We start from the raw sequence: 22,681 nt of genomic DNA, 5'->3' as shown, positions 1-22,681 counted from the left end.
GCGTCCCGAGCAGGAGAGCTAGGCTCAGTGCTAGCTGTGAGTTTGGAGAGAGTTGGGAAGTGTGTTTATGTTGGCGTGGATGTAAAGTCCTGCAGTGTTCTCCGCTGTTAATAAAGCCATTAAAGTGCATCGGCGACGTGAGTCTCTCCTTCCCCACAACAAGCGGCATTACAGTATTGACCAGTGCACACCAGGAAATAAACGGTGTCATTTCTTACAGGCATTGCCTGGACAGCTATGTAGTGGGGCTTGTTTAACCTTTGCCTTGTGGAAGGAGAGACGATGCTGAGAGATGTGTGTGTGTTCTGAGCTGCTGTCTGGTGGCCGCGTTCAAGAAATAAAGTTGGCAGAAGCAACAGGAGAAGTTTCCTTCTTTGCTTCGGAGCTGAATAACACTGACAAGTTAACAGACTAGTAGCGAACGGAAAAGAAGACGGCTTTGTTTGTGTCGAATACAGAAGATGAGGACTTTGATGGATTTGTGGATGAGGATTTATCAAAAATAGCGTGAGTACATTCTAAAATACTTCAGTTCAGTACAACCCAACTCAGTTTTGCTCCCGCTGCCGCATGCATGCTAGCATATGTTTTTTTTTTATTGTAGCGTCGCTGGGAGCACGTCCTGTTCCCAGCCTAATTTGCGGTAATGTTTTGGTGCAAATGCTCTTAAAGTTTGACCAGGAAATAGCAAGCTCAAAAGAAGACGGCTTTTTTATGTGGAACAACTGACAGTTTGTGTGGATCTTGTGAATGATTGTGACTGAGCTAGGACTCAGTAATTAAAGTCTACACACGACGGCTTCATTGATTGAAAAACAAAACTTTTTCGTGCATGAAGCTTCTACTTGAGTTGGTAATTTGGCCGCTATATGCGGTCAGATATTGACCAAGGGAGACAAAATGGGTGGCCGCTGGCCGCGTTGGACAGGTGACTGCTATACACAGGGTCTATAACATGTACATTTGCTGCGGGGGATTTTTCAGTGACCGCTATAGGCAGGTGGCCGTTCTATAAAGGTGGCCGCTAAGACAGGTTTGACTGTATATGACTAATATTTATGGTGTGAATCGCAATATGGGGGAACTATGGCGCTTGGCGGAGGTCTACGCTCTCTGAGTGCTTTTCTAGTTTTGGTCGGCCACATAAAAATATGATTTTTACCAAAAAATCCAAATTGGGCATCATACCCTGCAGTGTGAACGTACCCACTTAACGCAGTCAAAAGACTAAATGTACACTCGTCCCTGGCCGTGTTTTTTTGCTCTGTGTGAGTTTGTCTTATTTTCTTTTATTATATGTACTCTATTGGCTAATAAAGGGGATTATTTCATGACTAGCAGGCTCTAGCATTGTTAAAAACTGTATTTAAAAGGTGGTAAACAGCTTTTCTATGCTCTGAAGACCAAAATATTGTAAATGAGGAATCCTACTTGGTGGAAATTCACTTATCACAGTCAGTTACTGTAAAGTCCAACCTCGGTTTTCATGTGCTTCAGTTTTTGTAAGATTCGTTTTTTGTAAAAAAAAAATGTTGCTTAAAATTCGGCCTTGGTTTTCATACCAAACGGCCGAGTATTGTTTCACTTGGGGAAACGGAGCGCCTAACAAAGCACCTTGCGCATTGCTGACAAACTAACCGTGCAGTTTTGGAGTGTGGCTGCTAAATAACTCACCCTGGGGCCGAAGAAAGTTGGAATAAATTGGATAAAGAAGGTGAGAAACACCACTGAATTCCACCTGGACAGGATGTCCGTACGGTACAGGTATGTGTATCCACTTCAACAACATTTTTATTCTCTATAAAGTGTATTTTTCTTCATATTTTTGGGCGTTAGGAACTGATTAATTGGATTTACTTTATTTCCCTTTGGGAAAAATTGCCTCAGTTTTCCGGTTTGGGATCTTGTGGGACGAATTGAAGATGAAAAGCGAAGGCACAACTCTTAAAATGTTCTCGGACAAAGGAGTAGATGAAAACAAATAATTCCTGAAAGGTTAGGGTTAACTAACCAGGTCTAGGTTAGCCTGTCAAACATCAACTATTGATGGACAATTGACAAATCTTAGGTCAAACAGGAAGTGTTGACGGCAGGAAGTGCATTTGAAGCCAAAACTAATCAGCAAAGAGCGGAAATAAAAAGCAAAAAGGATACAAAAACTGTTTATATTGGTAACGTAGCGTTGCAAGATGTTAGCTTGCTGGTTACATTTGCATTGCAGGAGCTTGACTGACAGTCTGTGATATTTATGCTCGGTGCAGAGTGTGTTTGCACGGCTTTGTTTCTGATCTCACACACACACAGCCTCTGTTGTTCTTGACATTCCGTCGATATCGTTTGCGTCCGTCAGCTCGATACGTTTGATGGACCGACTCTGACCTCTTTGAGTTGGAAGGGAAAAAAACCCCAAGAAGCATCAACTTCCTCTGGCATACTGTGCACATGTGATAACGGACGCGTCTTTCAAAAGGGAAGCTTGTTGACGACAACCTCAAACATGAACGCTACGGGAATGTAAGCGGAGGATTCCCTCTGCACTTGTTGGCACGCCATGACACGACATGTTGAACATGAAACGAGTCAAACAGAGGCAATCGTATAGAAGAGTCTATGTTGAGCGCTTTCAAATATCAAGTTATGCTGAAAATGTCTCTGAATGGAAATTTATAAGCAAAAAAGGCTTCCTGTTTTTGTCAGACAGGTGTTAGGAATGGAATATTTTTCACTCTGCTCCATATTTGGCCTCCCAGAACAACACCAGCATCATTAAATTTGCGGATGACACTACAGTCATCGGCCTGATCACTGGTGGTGTTGAAACATCATACAGAAGAGAGGTGGCGGACCTCATAGCTTGGTGTCGTGATAACAATCTCCTTCTCAATACAGATAAGACTAAAGAGATGATCATCGACCCAAGAACAAGGGAAAAGGAGCCGCATAGACCCCTGTTTATTGATGAGACTGAGGTGGAGAGGGTGAAAACCTTCAAGTTCCTTGGCACACACATCAGCGAGGACCTCACCTGGTCTCACAACACCCAACAAATTCTGAAGAAGTCCCAAAGGAGACTGTACTTCCTGAGAAGACTGAGGAAATTTGGCATGTCCACCACAATCCTGAGTTGCTTCTACAGATGCACTATGGAAAGTGTCCTTACCGCCTCCATCACTGTTTGGTACGGTAACTGTACAACACGTGATAGGAAGGCACTCCAGCGGGTGATCAAGACCTCACAGAACATTGTTGGGGCAGCCCTCCCCTCACTGCAAGACATTTATAAAACTAGAGTCCTACGAAGAACACACAACCTCATCAAGGACAGCACACATCCACAACACTCATTATTCACACTCCTACCGTCAGGCAGACGCTACAGGAGTTTGAAGTCCAGGACCACAAGGCTGGCAAACAGCTTTTACCCACAGGCCATCAGGCTTCTCAACGAAGCACTCACACACGCCGCACGCAACACACTCACACACTCATAGCACTTTATTTATTTATTTATTTATTTATTTATTTATTTGTATTAATGTCTCTTCTGTTGTCGTTGCTTAATTTATTGGTATTTATGTTTCTTATGTTCTTATTCTTTCTTGTGTTTTCTTTCTTTTCTTGGGAGAATGAACAGAATAAGAATTTCATTGCATAGTAGAACTGCTGTTTTACTGTGCACATGACAATAAAACTCTTCAATCTTGAATCTTGATTTGCGCTTGAGACAAAAGTCCAAGGCCTTTCACTTGGAATTCTGAGGGCATTCAATCGATCGCAACTGGACTGTTCAGGTTGTCTTGGAAGACGTTTTGCTTCTAATCCCAGCAGGCTTCAACAGTTCATGCTCAAAGACTTGGTGGGACACACGCCAGTCAGACTAGATAGGACAGCGCTAGCCTGGTGCAAGATCCAGTCTATTTATCCTGGAAAGGGGGAGGAAGGTCCAGACAGGAATGGTTGGCTCTTTCGTGGTGTCAAATGACGACGGTTAGGCCTCTGCCCGCCAACGACGGTCATTTGGGTGGCATCACCCTCGTTAGCATCCCTTTCAGATGTGATGATGGTCGTGGAGCCATCTGAAAACAAGGTGGCTGTGCCTTGTTTATTTCTTCGAGGCTAAAAGAAGGAAGGGATGCAAGGACGGCATTGTCATTTCCTGGGAGTGTACGTGTGAATTTTTGAAACGTCACATTTATTTGCACTGAATTTTTATAAAATGCATTTTCAAACACTGAACTGTATGCTAGCAAACAGAATTTTTAAACGGCGTATTTTAATAATCATGTCAAAACACGTGCATTTCTTTTCAATGACATTTTCGGCATCAATTCCAAAAATGTTGCTTAAATTCCGTTTCCAAAAAAAAAAGCTTTCCTAATGAAGTAACAAATCGAGTTACGACAGAAACGAAAAGCGAGTCCTTCGTTCTCGTTTTTTGTCATGTGATTTTATTTCGGGGAGTTGCAACAACAGAAACAAAGACAAATGTAAAAATGTTCTTTGCATGTTGTTTTTGTGCATGTGCCACCACAAAGAGACAAAACATTCTTAACTGTTGTTGTCGACATGCTTGACGTGTGTGGTCATGTGACCTGAGAATCGGGTAAAGCGAGGAACGTGTAAAGACTTTTCAAAAAGATGATGATATGATAAGTAATATTGCAACACGACAGTACGAGCGAGTTGCGGCTCGCCGGCCGGTGGGGTCCAGAAGGTAGCTCTGCAGGACGTTAGCTGGCGCGGCATTCTGGGACGGCCGCCCGGGGGTCCGGCTGACCTCCAGCGTTAAAAAGCAAACAGCGGGAGCGAAAGACGGAGGAATGATGGAGCGGCACGATGGGACAGACGCTGGACTTTGGACTTATTTATGCTTTGCTGGCATTCGCTGCAGTCATGTCAACATTTTTCACTCAGCTAGCATTCAGCTTCCTTCGCAAACCTCTTAGCGCTCGTCTTAGTGCGTCCACAATGTCCTTGCAAACTGTAGGGACTTTTTGTTTCATATGATGCTTTTTCTGCATCCTTTCCAAGTATCAAGTTGAATGATTATCGGATGCTGATGTGTATTTTCCTGCCGAGGGAGCGTGTGGCCTCAGGACCCCAACATCCTTTATCAGCGGGGTCCATAGTTGGAATTGTTCTCTATAAAATGTATTTTTTTGTTCAATTTGTTGGGTGTCTGGAACGGATTCATTAGATTTACGTTATTTCTGAGGCGAAAACATTGCCTTAGTTTTTGTATGTTTTGGTTTCTGTAGTTTTGGTTTGTCATGTAGAATTATTTTGCGTGGTTTCCTGCATGTCAAACTAGAATGAATATATCAATTATGAATTCATTGTTATACTAATAAAATAATACTCATCATTTCTTTAACAAAAGACAACAATAAAGTATGATATTCAATATTATTACCACAATAATGCAATGTAATAATTCATGACTGGTTTAATAACTCATAATAGCATTTTCATTTGATTAATAATGATATATACTTTTGGGTGTCTGGAATGGATTAATTAGATTCATGTTATGTCCTGGGGGAGAAATTAAATTCATTATTAATACATTTCCATTATAACAAACAATACAAAAATAAAGAACATAGTATAATGGATGCTAAAATAATAAAGTGTAATCATTACTTTTAAAAAAATGATAATAAAATTGTCATTATTTTAATCATAAAATGTGTATTTGTTGATACAGTTGGGGGTCATTGGATTTAGGTTATTTTCTATGGGAAAATTTGACCTTGGCTTTCATGTTTCCATCTTCGTCTGACTTTTTAAAACATATTAATAATGAAAACTGAGGTTTCGAAAGCTGAAATATTCTCAATTTTGCGGAACGATGACGTACGGGGCAAACAGACGTTTATTACGTGCAACGCTGTACGAAAACTGCCAAGACAGGGCTTTGATATTTTTTCAGAATGTGGCCCTCAGGGGAGAAAGTCTTCCACCAAGTGGAAGTGTATACATGCTAAGTGTACATGCTAAGTGTACATGCTAAGTGTATACATGCCGTGTACATGCTAAGTGTATACATGCTAAGTGTACATGCTAAGTGTACATGCTAAGTGTATACATGCAGTGTACATGCTAAGTGTGCATGCTAAGTGTGTACATGCTAAGTGTACATGCTTAGTGTACATGCAGTGTACATGCTAAGTGTACATGCTAAGTGTATACATGCAGTGTACATGCTAAGTGTACATGCTAAGTGTATACATGCTAAGTGTACATGCTAAGTTTACTTGCAGTGTACATGCTAAGTGTATACATGCTAAGTGTACATGCAGTGTACATGCTAAGTGTATGCATGCTAAGTGTACATGCAGTGTACATGCTAAGTGTATACATGCAGTGTACATGCTAAGTGTATACATGCTAAGTGTACATGCTAAGTGTACTTGCAGTGTACATGCTAAGTGTATACATGCTAAGTGTACATGCTAAGTGTACATGCAGTGTACATGCTAAGTGTATACATGCTAAGTGTACATGCTAAGTGTACATGCAGTGTACATGCTAAGTGTACATGCAGTGTACATGCTAAGTGTATGCATGCTAAGTGTACATGCAGTGTACATGCTAAGTGTATACATGCTAAGTGTACATGCTAAGTGTACATGCAGTGTACATGCTAAGTGTACATGCAGTGTACATCCAGTATAAAGAGTGTGAAGAAGGTAACGTTGTCAACGACAGCTGTCTCGTGTCTCCCAGGAGGGACAAAGCGTCCTTGTTGTGGTGTCATGGTGGAGAGCTGCCGAGCAAGCGGCGACGTCTCTCTTGCGGAGAAGAGCTTTTTGCGTTTTTTTCCTGGATGCTGTTAAGCAGCAGCAGCAGCAGCAAGCAGGCGCTGTAATTTATTTGATGCGCACGTTCACATGACACAGGAGCGGCGCGGGGACGTCTTGGTATTGGGGAATCTTTCAATAAATCAATGTGACTTTAAACACATTTCCCCGGCGACGGCGCTGACCCGATAAGAAGTCGACTAATCTCTTTTGCTTTGAAGCAGATCTACTGCGCATCTATCACCAAGGTTATTTGTCAGTGGCTGCTAATCCAGGTAAATGTGCCCGCTTTTTACAGCGCCCGTTCTCATGTCTGAAGTTTGCCGGCCTTGGGAAAGTGTGGAGCGCCGGCTTACGGGGGAACAAAAGGAACCTTATGGATCTCAGCTGCAAAATGTCAGTTCAGGAAGAGGTTCATCTTGCTTTTCAAAGTCCAAAGCTGATTGTTTTTTTTCCTGCTAATGTGATGTCACTATTGATCTCACTTAAAGCCTTTTTCCTTTTCTCTACTACACTGTGTGTGCGCATGCGTGTGTGTGTGTGTGTGTGTGCGTGTGTGCGCGCATGCATGTGTGTGCGTGTGTGTGTGTGTGTGTGTGTGCGTGTGTGTGCGCATGCGTGTGTGTGCGTGCCACAATCAAGACGTGCTATCTTTGCAAACGTAGAAACGCAAAGACGACCACCGCAATGGGGCGGAGTTCAGTGCGCTCCCACTGGCCGACCGTGGCGGACCCGAGGTGTCAAGGGTACCCCGATACGATACCACTGGTCGACTGCAGGGGTGAAAAAGCATATTGTTAAGATCAACTTCACTCTTTGCTCTTTTTCCCCATTTTTGCTGGGCTTTTTTTGCAAAATAGTGAAACTTTCTTCTTACACAACCTTAGCAAATTTTCTTTTCGTAATATTAGGACTTTATTCCATTCATATTTGGACTTTATTCTTGTATGCAGGGAAGGCTTCTTGAGACGTCATCTGTACTTCTGTGAAGAAGGTGTCGGACGTTTATTCTTGTAGCATTAGAACTTTGTCACCTCATCGAATTTGACTACAATTACAACTTTATTTTGTTTTGTTTCTCATGTTACCATTTTTTTTAATATTTCAACACTTTGCTACTAAAATGTCAACATTTTTCCACATAATTGATCATTCTTGACAAATTGCAACGTTTTTTGTCTTTGACTTCATTCTTATAAAATGGCAGCTGTTTTTTTGTTTGCATTTCTGCTGTTGGTTTTTCTTTTGTTTTCTTTATTTCAGCTGCAACGTCTTGTAAATGTTCTTCTCGTAATTATGACTTCATTCCCATAAGATTTTGACTTTATTCTCGTAACATCACAACTTTTTCACCAAACTAATTTATTTTTTACACCAAACTTTATTTTGTTTTTTCTCATATTCCAATTTTCTCATTACTTTTTCTTTAATATTTCAACTCTATGCTGCTAAAATAACAATATTTTTTTCTCATAATTCTCCTGAAATTGTGATTTTTTTCTCATCAGAATCCAACTTTGACTTTATTCTCGTAAAATTGCAGCAGTTTTTCTGCTGTTGTTTTTTTCCAGGTGTCCAGCGTTCTTCTCGTAATTGACTTCATTCACATAAAATGTTGACTTTTTTCTCGTAACATTCCAACGTTTCCCAGCCTATTTTTCCAAAAATGACAACATTATTTGCTGTTTGTTTGTTTCTCATCGTATTGCAACTTGATAATACTAAAATGATGTTGTCTTTCTTCATAAAATTACCTTATTTTGGAAAGATGACAACCTTTTTTCTTAATATTTGGACTTTATTGTTGTAAAATTACTGCTGACTTTTCCAATTTCAATGTTTTGGTTTGTGTTTTCTTGTTAAATTGAATTTTTAGAATGTGCTGCAGGCCGATACAAAAACCGTCACAAATGGCCCCCAGGCCACACCTTGACACCCCTGGTGTCGTGTGGTCCACCCTAAGGGTCCGAGAAGAAGCAATAGAAAGTTTGTTAGTCGTGATCTCCAACAAGAAAGGAGGGGACAGGAGGGGGGGCTGTGATCTTGGAAAGGTTTGCTATATCATAATTATCCTGTTAAGTAACAGCGGCGCGGCCCCCCCGGGGGATTGGTCTTAAATGGAAGATTTGCGAGGAGAACGGGTCAGAGAGGGAGCGGGAACACAGCTTCCAGTCGGCAGGAAATCCTGTTTACATTTCCATAATCATATCAGCGAGCTCGTCTTCGCCTTGTTCTGAGGAGGAAGGAGCTCATCGGAGAAGCCTGGAGGGAGGGGGGGTGTTGGAGGGGGGGCTTCTTTATGCCTTTGCTTGTTGTGGCCTTTTTTTTCTTCTTCTTCTTCTCTTAAAAGTGATGCCAGCCTTGGCGCCGCTGCCTCTTCTTTCAAATGCGCTGCCAGAACCTCCCAGCGCCTCTTAACGTCTTCCCGCCTCGTCGTGTCGCCTTGGCTCGTTCGGACCTCCGAGGGCTCCCCCGACCCCCGCCCCCGCCTCTTGTCTGGCACCGCCGCATTTAGTAAGAAGAAAGCAGAGGCGTAAGCGAGGTGTGCAAGCCTTAACTGAGAGAGGCTAAGAGCAGCAAACTGTTGCTGTGGAACAACAGCGTTTACATTGCTGCCAAAGCAGAATCAGAACCAGATCAGCTTCTGTTTGACATGACATGGCTTCTGATCCTGATGCAGACGAATGATGAGAGAGACGTGTCATTCTTTGCTCCATTCATTCTTCCGCCTTTCCGGGTCCAGATCACAGTGGTAGCGGTCTCAGTAGGGAAGCCCAGATTTCTCGGTCTCTGACCACCTCCTCCAGCACCACCAGAGGACACCGAGGCGTTCCCAGGCCAGCTGCGAGACATAATCCCTCCAGCGTGTCCAAGGTCTGCCCCGGGGCCTCCTCCTGGTTGGGCATGCCCAGAATACCTCATCAAGGAGGCGTCCAGGAGGCATCCGCCGCAACTGGCTTGTTTCGATGTGAAGGAGCAGCGGCTCTGCTCTGATCTCCTCCCAGATGACCTTAGGGTCTTAGGGTGAGTCCAACCTCCCTGGCGGCTTGTATCCGCAGTCTTGCTCTTTTGGTACCTACCCAAAGCTTGTGACTATCGGTGAGGGTAGGAACCTAGAACGACGTGTAAATCTAAAGCTTTGCCTTCTGGCTCAGCTGTCTTTTCACCACGACAGACTGGACTGCTGCATACGCTCCAGCCTTCCCTCACTCGTGAAGAACACCCTGAGATACTTGAACTCCCATTTCCCAACCCTCTGGGTGCAGTCCACCCTTTTCCAGCTGAGAAGCATGGCCTCAGATTTGAAAGTGCTGAGTCTCATCCTCAGCTGCAAAACCACCCCAGAAAACACTGACTGTCACATCCTGATGGGGCCATCGGAACCACATCATCAGAACCTAAGGCCCCTAAACTGGACGTGAATTTCTGAGTATTGAGATATGTTATATATGCTAGAAGACGAAACCCCGTCCGATACGTTGCTCAGACTTTAACATCGTTGATGAGCCACGCTAATGGATGCTAAACATGCGCTCCTTTCTAGAGCAGGACTTCATCCGAAACGAGCAGAATGAGTGACAGCTTTTGCAGCTCATGGAAACAAAAGCACGAGAATAAAAGTGCCTGAAAGCAAAGAAAGAAATCCATAAAGAAATATGAAAGCAGGTGTGAAGGTTTATTTGGCTGAAATGGATGCTGCAGTGTGAAGGAGTTCGCCTGGAGGTCAGAGAGACGCAAAGGGGCGGAGTCAGCAGTCTTTCCTTTTGTTGGGGAGAACAGGAAGACGTTGAGTGTTTTCCCTTTTGAACTTTTTTCCACAACAAGACGCTCACTCACACTCTCGGCTTCCTTTAGCTGTCATCATTTTGGGTGGGGGGGAAAGCTGAGCTAGATCCATTTCAGAGTCCATCAAGCTCACACGTCTTGATTCCTCTCTTCAAGGCTCACTTGCGCAAAAGTCCACGCGCTGCTCTGTCCTCCCGTCCTAGAAGGTCTTTGAAGCTGATTATGTTTAGCTGCCACTCTGATGAACACACTTCACGTGAAACGGCTGCAAAGACACAAACATGCTTTGCTGTCGCACGGACGTCGTTATCATCGCCAAAGTGGGAACATGCGACACAACCTGCCGTATGTTTCCCCCTAGGTTTACAGCTCAGCCCACCATCATGCGATTGCTCCTCTACACTCACATGTGAGTTTGTGGAGCGTGCACACGGGTTGGGAGGGGTCTCGAGCCGAGCAGGGTTCTCAAACTCTCATAATAAAAAACATTAGAAAGACAAATTAACCCGGGCACCGCACGGTCGGTGAGTGGCTAGCATTTTGGATGGAGGCTTTGGGCATCAGTGTGTGAAGTTTGCCACCCATCCATCTTCTTCTTATCTGAGGTCGGGTCGTGGGGGCAGCAGCCTAAGAAGGGAAGCTCAGACTTCCCTCTCCCCGCTCCTTCCGGCGGATCCAGAGCCAGCTGAGAGACACAGTCTCTCCAAAGTGTCCCAGGTCTTCCCCAAAGCCTCCTACCAGTCGTCCGTGCCCTGAACACCTCCCCGGGGGCATCTGGGAGGCATCCTGACCAAGCCTCCTCATCTGGCTCCTCTCAATGCGGAGGAGCAGCGCTTCTATTCTGAGTTTCTCCCGGATGACAGCGCTTGTCACCTAATCTCTGAAGGAGAGCCCAGCCACCTCAGCTCATGGCCATTTAAGTGTGAAGTGCATGTTAGGTTATTCTAGTGCTTCTCAAATAGGGGGGCAGGGGTGGGTCAGTTGGAGTTGTATCAGTTGATGAATCACTGATGGATCAATTATCCAATTAATCAACCACTATTTTGGTATTTGATTCATCCATCCATCCATTTTCTATACAGCTTCATCCTCATTAGGGTCGCGGGGGCATGCTGGAGCCTATCCCAGCTGACTTCGGGCGACAGGCGGGGTACACCCTGGACTGGGCACATATAGACAAACAACCATTCACACTCACATTGGCGACAATTTAGAGTCGCCAATTAACCTCACCTGCATGTTTTTGGAATGTGGGAGGAAGTCGGAATGCCCGGAGAAACGCACACACGGGGTGAACATGCAAACTCCACACAGAAATGCCCAGGGGAGAATCGATCTCCAGGCTGTTCCTGTATTGGCCAACGTGCTAACCACTAGACCACCGTGCGGCCCGTATTTGATTCATTGTTTTTTTAAATTTAAAAATGTAAAACTCCTGATTTCAGCCTCTCAAATGTGAATCTTTCTTAACTTCCGTAGTCATGCATGGAAGCAGACCCACAGTGTCTGTGGAATTCACACACGTCGGCTTTGGCTTGGAAAACACTGATGTACATTTTTGCCTCTTTTCTGATGTGTTTTGCGGACCAAACCACTAACTTTTTGAGTTTGGTTCAAATCGATCTGGTCCGTCTGGGGCCTGACCCATTACTTGATTAGTCAACCAAGAAAATAATCATGAGTTGCAGCCCTCGTGTCAGCGTTCTGATCCCGCTAACGTGTGGCCTAGCTTAGCAGACGGATAACAGGTTCTCAATAAAGAGTTCCAATCGCTTCTCCGTAAACGATACAGAGAACGCTGGTAATCCAAGGTAATCTAAGGTAATGTCGTTAGTTTAACAAAAGAACAAGGTGTAGACATTTCCCCGATCTGAAATTGGAAGCGTCGCTGAGTAGATTGTTTTCGCCCTCTTTGAGTACGCAAAGTTTCTTCTCAGCTAGAAGAAATGATCATCAGCGCGAGGCGGGATAATGAGAGGAAACCATGGCTCCAAGGCGTGTCATTCATCTGCTGGTGCCAACATTGTACACTCTCCTCCCAAAAGCCCGTCAGAGGTCATCCTGGCTGTTAGTGAGGTGAAGGAGTGAGCGTTCCTGCCAAAGCACTCGCGTGCTCTCTTCGACACGCTGGCGGCGCTTCCGCCAGTTTGTTAATTTTCTCGTGAAAAATATGCGGCTATTAACATGTCAAACTAAAACTTATCTGTAGGAAATTTGGACTTTTTGTGGCCCATATTTCACCAGATTAGAAACTAAAATCCAAATGAGCTAATAGTTGTACATAATATGATAACAATGTTACTTATTTTTGGAAGGACTTGGCTTGGTTGGAAGATGAAGCGTCCCATCTGACTGCCCTGGTGTCTAATTGCTGCCAGCCGCTGGGGGGCGCACCTGCGTGCTCTGCAGGGATTGCTATAATCTACCGTGATGCAACGTTCTCGTCTTGGTGACATCATGTCTGAGACTTTCTCGTTATCTTGTTCAAATGTGAAGCAGGCCAAGGTACGGATGGCCCATATATGCATGCTGGCCTATATAATGCTGCCCTATTTGCTGGAGCCTCCTCCTCCTGATCCACATACATCCTCCATACTGTGTCACGCCACACCCCGCTCACTGCACCTACACTTCCATGCAAACCCCCTTCTCTCCTGGGGGGGCTTTAGCCACACCCAATCATATGTTTGACGTCAGTAAGGAATGGATGCCCCCTGGTGTGTCACAGTTGACTGCAACACTTAATGAACCTTTTAGAGTCACAAGGGTGGAGCCTATCACAGAAGGCCTGCAGTGATCACCTGTCAATCACAGGGCACAGCACAGAGCAGTGTTTGTGAACATCAAGTATCAACTCTTCAGTCATCATAGTCTACTGTCTGTCTCAGTGAACTTTACACATGTTTTTGGAAACACTGACTTGTAAATGTCTTTTTTAATGGGGCCTTTAAAGTATTTTTGGTAAGTTTTTTTGGCAAAGACAATTTGGGGTCTTGAACGTTCATCTAAAGTATTTTTTTTACATTTGTTTAACAAAGACAATGAACAAAACCATTTGTTCTACTTTGTAAAGGTTTTTTGTAACAAAGACAACTTTTTACATTTTTTCTTGACAAAGGCAATTTGCAGTCTTAAACATTTTTTAACTTTTTTTTTTTTTTGAACAAAGACAGCTTAGGGTCTTGCATTTTTTTTTTTTTTGCTTTTCTTTTTTAATAGGGGCCTTTAAGGATATTTTTTTGACAACGACAATATCTATATTCATATTTGTAGATGAACCTAAAACCAGTCATAAGTCATTAAGTGTTTTTGTTCTCATGTGTGACTGCTTTGTCTTGCATCCACTCAGTGTGTATTTTTTCCATTGTTGGCGGTCATTTTGAGAAAGTAACAAAGCTGGTGTACGTAAGCAATGTTTGTTTTACACTGAATGAACGTACGTAGCTTTCATCTTCATTGAAGTACAGTATGTGTGCCAACTTTGCATGCAGAGCTTTGACCATCGTGGGCGTCGTTCTGCCAGTGGTCAACTTTCTACCTTCATGTCTTGCAAACAGCAACTTCCTGCTGAGAAAAAGAAGCTTTTTGTTATTTATTTGTGGTGAAAATGAGGTTAAGTACAGCGGTGTAAAGGCAAATAAGTTGCGGTGACCTTGTTAGCATGGGACTGGGGGCGAGTGGGGGGAGGGGATGTCCATGCGGGGGATTAATGAGTTCTTTCTTCTTTTTTTTTACATGAGAGCACAGTGTCACAGCCTTTTTAAGTTGTGGCCTTTCTGCTGCACATTCCAGCGCCATTATGTGACATTGTTGCCGAATAAAAGGATGTATTATGTTACCCAACCCCCACCCCCACCCCAGTAAAAGGGCAGAAGTGGACCCAGTTTTTATCTGCTGAACGAATCAATCAGGATTATGTCAGCCCAAAAGAATCACAGACAGCAGAGTCGCCAGCCACTCTCTCTTCTCGACGTCCCACCTTGAGTGTGAGTGTGTGTGTGTGTGAAGGGGGGCACATCAGTTGTCGGTAGAGCATCTATTTACTCTTTCTATACGTGGCCTCCCCCGCCACTGCGGGAGGATTGCGAGGCCGCTAATTATCATTTCAGCAGAAATGATTAGGAGATCAAACAGAGATCGAACGCCATTTCCTTCCATTAATGCCGGCTTTAGAGCGCCTGTCATGGCCGCCCCTCGTGACGGGTGGCGGGGGGCAGCGGGTGGTGGTTAAGAGGATGACAGGACGGGACAGATGTTTTATGGAAGAGATGCATACTGTTACACAAAAAGGTGTGTAAAAAAACTATGGTTAACCACGGCTATTTTGTAGTATTATTAGGTACACACTACTAAACTACTACTGTGTTGTAGTACAACTAAATCACCACATAGTTTAGCAGCATCGCACTTATTAATACACCCTTACGTAGTTTACTTCACTACTATGAAGTGCGCTCTACAAAGTGTATCTTGCTTCCATGGCCCTTTTCTGGTCCTGGAGGCAGTGGACACACCCCACACCCTCATCCGGGGGTCTCCATCGGACCCACAATAGCCTCAAAACGGCAACTTTCTGAGGGGTCGATCGTCACAATATTTTATGTTATTTTAATATTTTTCTGCAACCGGTCCCGTCATCAAGGGTCCCAGATAGACCCACAAATCCCATAATACGCCATTTTCCCATGGGGTGGAGTTTTTGTTTTTGTTTTTTTTTCCGTTTTTTCACCCATTTTAATTTATGTCTTTTGGTCATTCCCACAGCACTTTTATGGTCTGACAGGTGGGAGACACCTTCTACACCCTCATTGGTGGTCCCGGCAGCACCCAAAAATACCATAAAACGCCATTTTTCCACAGGGTTTTTGTTTTCAGGTCCAGCGGTGTCGTGAAATGTCATTTTTTGGGGATGTTTTCATGGTACTGTTCTGTTCTGGGAGTTGGGGGACACCTCCCACACGCTCAACAGGGGGTACACCTCCGTTTAAATGCAACAGAGCCTCCTAGTGGCCGAAGACGAGCGTCACAAGGAAAGAAACGTGAGTGATGACCTCGGCGCTCGGCGCCATTAACGACCCCACCGCTCCCAGCTCCATTTTACCCCCTCATCAAAAACAGGGAAAAAAAAAACATTTCTTCCTGTCTGCAGCAGTCATTTCCCCAGCATTGTATTTATGCAGTGCAGAAAAAAAGGTAATAGATCAAGCACATTCCATTATTCTCTTATAAGATCATTAGCAAATATAATTAGATATGAAAGAAAGTCATTTGGAGAGGAGAGCGGAGAAAAGCGCTATCAGGCACACAAGACAGATTGTAGCATCGCACTGTTTGGGCTTAAATTGCTCAGCGGAGCTTTTATCGGGCCGCCAATCTTTCAGCCTCCGAAATAGTTTGAGTGGGGGTGGAAGGGGGTTGGGGTTGGTGGTGGAGGGGGGCCGACCACGTGCACGTCATTCTCTCGTTGCGACTTATTTCTTTAAAAAGCCTCCTCGCCTTCTCATAGTGACAGAAAACAAAGAAAACAAGTGCTGATTGTGCTTTTGGGTTATTTTCTGCCACTTTCATAAACACACAAATTGAGTCTTGATGCGACTGTGCAACCAAAGAACCCCCTCCTCCAGAAGACGTGAGCTTGTCGCACCTGAACGCCACGCCGTGTTTGTCTAATAGGATCTAAAAGCAGACGGCGAGCTCACAACAACGCTGCCATGCACCACAAATTCTCTTCTTCCCGCCCCTTCGTCTTCTTCTTCTTCTTTCAGGGATGGGGAACGGGAGGGGGCGAGGGGTGGGGGGCAGGAATGGGAAGTGAGTGGAGTTGAGGGGGTTGAATGTAGATTTTTCTCGTCTTTTGTGCGAATCACAGAGAATGGTGGTCCTATCTATAAACATCCTGTATTCATTAAAACCCTCTAAAAATACTGGGTTTTTTTGTTGTTTTTTTTTGCGCCGGCTGCGCTCACTTCCGTTGCTCTCCTAGTCTGCGTACCCTGCGTGTATTCTCATATTTATTATTGTTACATAAAGTGGCTTTGCCAGAACATAACTTCTCAAGCTCATGTTGGGCCGAGGAGAAACAGAACATGCTGCGCTCCAGGAAGTAGACTGCACCCGCCAGCAGTACAGTACAGTACAGTACAGTACACAGCCCTTGCAAAAATACTACATAAATGTCAACCTGGACTGACTGCATACTACACAGTGCACACTATTAAGTATGCACTTCCCAGTTTGCACGTTCTAGTGTGCAGTACGTCACCTGGGACATACTTTGTAGTGTGCACTAAGTAGGATGGACAGCCTAGTATGCACTTATTAGTTTGCACGTTGGAGTGTGCACTGTTACGTTGGGCATACTTTGAAGTGTGCACTAGGTAGTATGCACAACCTAGTATGCACTTCCTACTTTACACTTTATAGTGTGCACTACATTGCTTGGGTCATACTTTGTAGCCTCACCGTTACCTGGGACATACTTTGTAGTGTGCGCTATGTTACCTAAGTACTACTGTGTTCTACTTTAATACTCCATACATTCTATGTACATACGATGTAACTATACAAATCACAGGTGTTTAGTCGTACATATGTACTTACAAACGGCATAGTACACACTACCTAATATGCACTACATTTCCTGGGACATACTTTGTAGTGTGTACTACGTAGTATGCACTTCCTTGTTTGTACATTGTAGTGTGCAGTACGTCATCTGCGACATACTTTGTCGTGTGCACTAAGTAGCATGTACAACCTAGTATGCACTTGTTAGTTGGCACATTGTCGTGTGCACATTAAGTTGGGCATAGTTTGAAGTGTGCACGAGGTAGTATGCCCGATCTAGTTTGCATATTGTAGCGTGCACATACGTTACCTGGGACATGCTTTGCAATGTGCCCTATGTAGTATAGCCTTCCTAGTGTATCCAACCTAGTATGGACTAGGTAGTTTGCACTACAGAGACAAGTAATGTTAATAGTATTTTTTTACAGCGGGTTGCCAGGTGTGTATGGAAGGAAAAGATCTTGTTTGCAATGATGACATCGCTGTGGTCTTCCATCCAGACGTGGTTTTTCCATCATCCTTCCCAGGAAGCAGGCTGGTGCGCGGCAGTGAAATGCCAGCGTCTGCTTGGCGTTTTCACGGGATGATATTAATGTCAGCGTGTACCTCCGAGATGCCGCTTCTTCCCTCACTTCTCGTCCCCGCATGCGGCCACTCCAGTGGCCCCCCGGGCGTTCTGACACTCGCTCAGCGCTCCGACCGCCTTCCTATTTATCCGTCGTGTTCAGCGTGACACGCGTATCAAGGCGGGATGCATCCTGGAGCTGTGCGGTCTCACGCCGTATGCTTCCTTCTTTAATAACAGGCCTTGTCTGTGTGCAATGTCGTGACTCGCCACAAGAGGGTGTACTTGGGACACGAGCCCTCAGTTTGGTCTATTTGGCTACTTTTCTGCTGCGAACGTCAGTTTTTTTTGTCACAGTGTGGGCACGTCTACTCCAAGAATCGCGTCCAGCAGGGGAGAACCTTGTTGAAAGACACAAAAAAGGCTTTGCATTCTAGGGATAAAGCATGCCAGGCGTGTGTGTGTGTGTGTGTGTGCACGTGTGCGAGTGAGGTGCATCTGCCGCCCGCCCGAATGGGAAATTAAAAACTGCGAAGGGAAGTTGTGCTAAATCTATAAAGTTGGCCGGGAAATGTCTCCCGCCCTTGCAGCGGCAGTTGTTCGGGGAGAAGGAGCGGCGTGCTTAAATAACATTCCAGGTGGCTCAGTTAATGAACAGTGAAAATCAAATATGGGGTCTAATCTGGAGCTCGTTACCGCAACTTTCTTTACTGGGAAATCAAAGGCAGCACGAGACGCTGCGGGAAGAAGAAAAAACTTTGGACTTTTGCGTTAGATATTGTTCTTTTTTTTTTCTTTAGGAATTTAAAGCCGTGACACGACGATGCATTGTCTCACTTTTGTTCAATTTACGGCATTGCTAGTGTCGTTTTTTTGAATGACTTCATTTATTTCCAATGGCCATACGATGGCCGAGCTTCACTTTGTGTTGCACTGCCATCTGGTGGCCAACATCACTCACTGACGGGTGTGTTGTCATGTCTCTCCTTCTAAGCGCTTACGGTGAATACTTTCATAATGCACACATGATATGTACTTTGGTCATGCACACTAAATAGTACACTTTATGGAGTTAAGTAGAACGCATACTAACAAGTGTGCATTCAGTAGTACATACTTGTGTTCTATGTAACACGTACAACAAAGTAGTTGTTACACAGTTAGTTGTACGTATGCGCTACTAAAGGGCTACTGTGTAATAATACTATGTAGTTTCTTAGTAGTATGAGTATTCATCTACTACTTAGTAGTATGCACTCTAAATTGTGTAACAGTGTCGTGGCTAATTAGTTGGTAAACAATGTGGTAGTAGTACTACATAGTAAAACAGCTACGATGTTGAGTAACTATGTAGTTTAGCAATGCGCGTACACGGATGTACTTACTTAATGATGTGTACATACTATGTAGTTTAGTTGTGTACACATAGTAGTACTTGGTAGTCTTTTGGGTTTTTTTTCACTCAAAGGCTGTGATGTGGAAATAGTGCGAATACTTTGAAAAGTACTGTGATGTTCCAACGAGTAACTGCAATGTAGTATTTGTTTGTGAGGAGTGTCATGAAAAGCGTGTGTGTTGTTGTTGTTGCTAACCTCCTTCTTCTTCTGTGGTTGCTCGTAGCTCATCTGTGGGCGGCGGAGGAGGACCAGCCCGTGACCCATGACCCCAGCCTGACCCTCGGCCCCAACCACGTGGAAGGCGACCTTCACGAGCACGACCTTGGCCAGGCTGAAGGACACCGAGACTAACGACCAGCCGGGATGATGAAGATGAAGATGAAGACAACAGAAGATGACTTTATTTAAACAAACACCGCCAAGAGAGGCGTGAGGGGGCGTGGCCCAGTGTGGACCTAATGATTTAAAAAAACACTAAAGTGAAGACTTTTTTTCTCTCTCTCTCTCTCTCCCTCTCCGTGAAACTACCTGTGTCACAAGCACTTCCTGTGACCGCCGTCGCCGCCATCTCTGAGGCATTCCTCGTCTGGCGAGAAACGTCAAGTTGTTTTTTTTTCTAACTTGTGGAGTGTGTCTGGTGTATTACACGATGGCAAAACTTTCTATATCCTACCTGGAATGTATTCTTCTGTAGACTAGAACATGTGAGCGCCCGAGCACACTTCCGGGTAGCGACGTGGGTCCCCGACACAGACCGCACCTTTCCAGGTGCTCGCTAAAAGACCTGACGAGGACTTTTTAACCATGTTGTTGATGATTGTGACGAAGGAGCACTACTTACCCGAAAATGTACTTACCCCTCAGCCCCGGCTAGCACTGCCATGCTAGCACTCATAGACACATGCTAGTGCTAGCGCTAACATGAGCATGGTAGCGGGGTCCCCTCTTGTCTTTGTACATAAAGAGATTTACGATGATGAAAAACATAAACGTTCCAAAGGAGCGGAGGGAAAGAGTCGCTTACCAGGCCACGTTCTTCGAAGAAGAATTTAAACAAAAAAAAATCTACGAAAAGAGGGGGCGGGGGGTTTGGACGTGTTTGTAAATGACTGCCACCCGTCGTTGTTGCACAGCGTTGCCGACTACTGATGATGATGATGATGATGATGATGTATTTACTTTACAGTGAGAAGAAAAGACAAAAAACCCCAAGAAAAACTGGAAAAGGACATCTTGTGTATAGCCTTAGCTCCATCTCTTCTTGCTTGGACTAAGCTGCGTAGCTGTGTTGACTGTAGGATGTACGGTTGGTTTCATTTTTCATCTTTTTAAATATATGCATATATATATATATATATATATATATATATATATATATATATATATATATGTGTGTGTGTGTGTGTGTGTATATATATATACATGTATATATATATGTATATATATATATGTATATATATATACATATATGTATGTATATATATGTGTATATATATATATATATGTATATATATATATATGTACTGCCTTCTCCATCGCGCTCCATCGAGAAAGAAAACAAACAAAAAAAAAAGCTGACAATCGTCTCCTGTGCTGCAAACATTTAACAGATTCCATTATGCATAGAGGGACTTTATCCTTTTTTTTAATTTGACTTGTTTGGGTTCTGAGAAGTATTTTGCACTGTGATAGTATTCTAAATGCGACTTATACAGTACGACACTAGCTAACTAACTAAACGGAAGGTGTGTGTTTGTGCGTCCCTTGGCATTGTGAAATGTTTCTACGTCTTTTTTCTTTTTCTTTCGTGTGTGAAGAAGCCAGAGAACAATTCTAACGCGCTGTGTACAGTTGAAAATATAATCCCCCTCCCAAGCCCCCCCCCCCCCCTTTTTCTTTTTTTGTTCCGACTAGAGTTGATTGATATTCGCGGCTCGGACAAACTCCTCCTCGGTCGCTTCTGACACGTTCATTTGATTCTGTGTGGATTCTGATATTATTTGGCGCTGAGGAAAGGAGGAAGCGGACGGATGGGAACGTAGCGGGAAGATGGCTTGAAGGGAATATTTCTTGAAAGGGCGTACGAGGGAAGCAATCGGCGACCCGACGGTGTCTGACTTTCTGAGCGCCGATGAAGGAGCATTCCACATCCTCTTATTGTGTCTTGTGTTTGGCTGTATCCTCATGGCAGATGCTTTGTTTTGTAACTACTGAACTGTACTTATAATAAAAATAAAATGTATTCCAACTAAAAAAAAAAAAAAAGATTGTCACAGAGCAACAGCTTGCGTGTGCCTCTTACCTTCTCTTCACTTCATCACGTCTTTTCCTCCTTCATGATGTTGCACCCCTCCAAGCAAAGTGAATGATGGCAACATCGCAGCTTGTCAAACATGAACATCATCCAGCAAGCCTTAGACGGTTCATACTAATACTAAGCTTAGGCTTTAGGTTGGGTTTTGTATTCGGGTTAAGGTTTTGTTTTGGGGTGGGAATAGGGTTTAGGTTAGAGTTTTAGTTAGTTTGAGGGCTGGGGGGTTGGTAAGGTTAGGGTAAGGGTTAAAGGTTCTTGTTAAGGAGCTTTGGTTACTGTTGGAGGTGTGGTTTTGTTTCAGTTTTGTGTTAAGGTTTTCTTTAGAGGTAAGAATAGGGTTTACATTAGCGTTTTAGTTAGGTCCGTGGTGTTAGGTCTGTGTTCAGGTTTTGTTTCTGGTTGGTGTTGGGGGTTTTTTCAGGTTGGAGTTGTGGCTAGATAGGGGTTTAGGCTTTTGGGGTTTGTTTAGGGTTGGGGTTAAGTTTTCATTTGACTGAAACCTGTTTTGCCACCTCTTTTCACCCTCATACTACACCAAACTTCAAAACAAAGCAAATTCCCAACACAAACCCTAACACCAACCTGAAGAAAACCCTAATGGGACCCCCCCCACTACTCTAATATAAAATCTTACAGCAACTCTAGCCAAAAACCTAACCACAACACTAGACCTAAGCCTCAGCAAACCCCAACAATACCCTAACCGTAATACAAAACCCAAAGCCTGACTCTAACCAACGCCCCAACCTTAATATGAACCCTGAACCCCAACCCTAACTGTAGGTGCCATATAGCTGTATGTAGCTATATAGCTTCGCACGGCCCACACCGGGGCATGAACACAGGACCTTCGTAATGGGAGACGAGAGCGCTGACCACACGGCCAAAAGCCCGGACTGTCGACCGCGTGAGTGAGGTTTACCAACGTACACTTGCACAGCCTCACAGGCTGGCATCCGTTACATCTATCATGTTCGTGTACACGACCCCAACCCCAGAGATATAACCTGAAGCAAAAGTCAACCCCAACCCCATTACTAACCCTCACCCCTACTACAACACGAAACCTGATCCCCAATTAAAACCCAAACCAGAAACCTAACCACCGTTCCCGTGTGGATGAGAGGCAGAAACGATCAAGTTCTTTGCCATTTTGACCCGACCACGTTTCCGCGTGGATAGGATTTAAATCTAACCCAACCCTTAACCTTCAGATGAATCTTGATGAATCCCGCAATCAAAACCCAAA

The 22,681-nt window shown here is 44.1% G+C and overlaps 1 protein-coding gene across 5 annotated transcripts in view; it reads left to right on the top strand.

Annotated features, from left to right (window-relative positions):
• The window catches only part of znf536 (zinc finger protein 536), a 227,438-nt gene extending 205,906 nt beyond the window's left edge, over positions 1 to 21,532 (top strand). For all 5 annotated transcript variants that reach the window (XM_054770437.1, XM_054770438.1, XM_054770435.1 and 2 more), the window contains one exon: positions 19,342 to 21,532. In XM_054770437.1, the coding sequence (XP_054626412.1) occupies positions 19,342 to 19,469 (128 nt within the window). In that variant the 3' untranslated portion in view covers positions 19,470 to 21,532. The remainder of the gene's footprint in view (positions 1 to 19,341) is intronic.
• The last annotated feature ends 1,149 nt before the right edge of the window (positions 21,533 to 22,681 follow it).

The sequence above is a fragment of the Dunckerocampus dactyliophorus genome, chromosome 3 (genome assembly GCF_027744805.1).
Source record: "Dunckerocampus dactyliophorus isolate RoL2022-P2 chromosome 3, RoL_Ddac_1.1, whole genome shotgun sequence".
Lineage (NCBI taxonomy): Eukaryota > Metazoa > Chordata > Actinopteri > Syngnathiformes > Syngnathidae > Dunckerocampus > Dunckerocampus dactyliophorus.
Note: the sequence above shows the minus strand (reverse complement) of the source record. Positions and strands in the feature narration are given on the sequence as shown.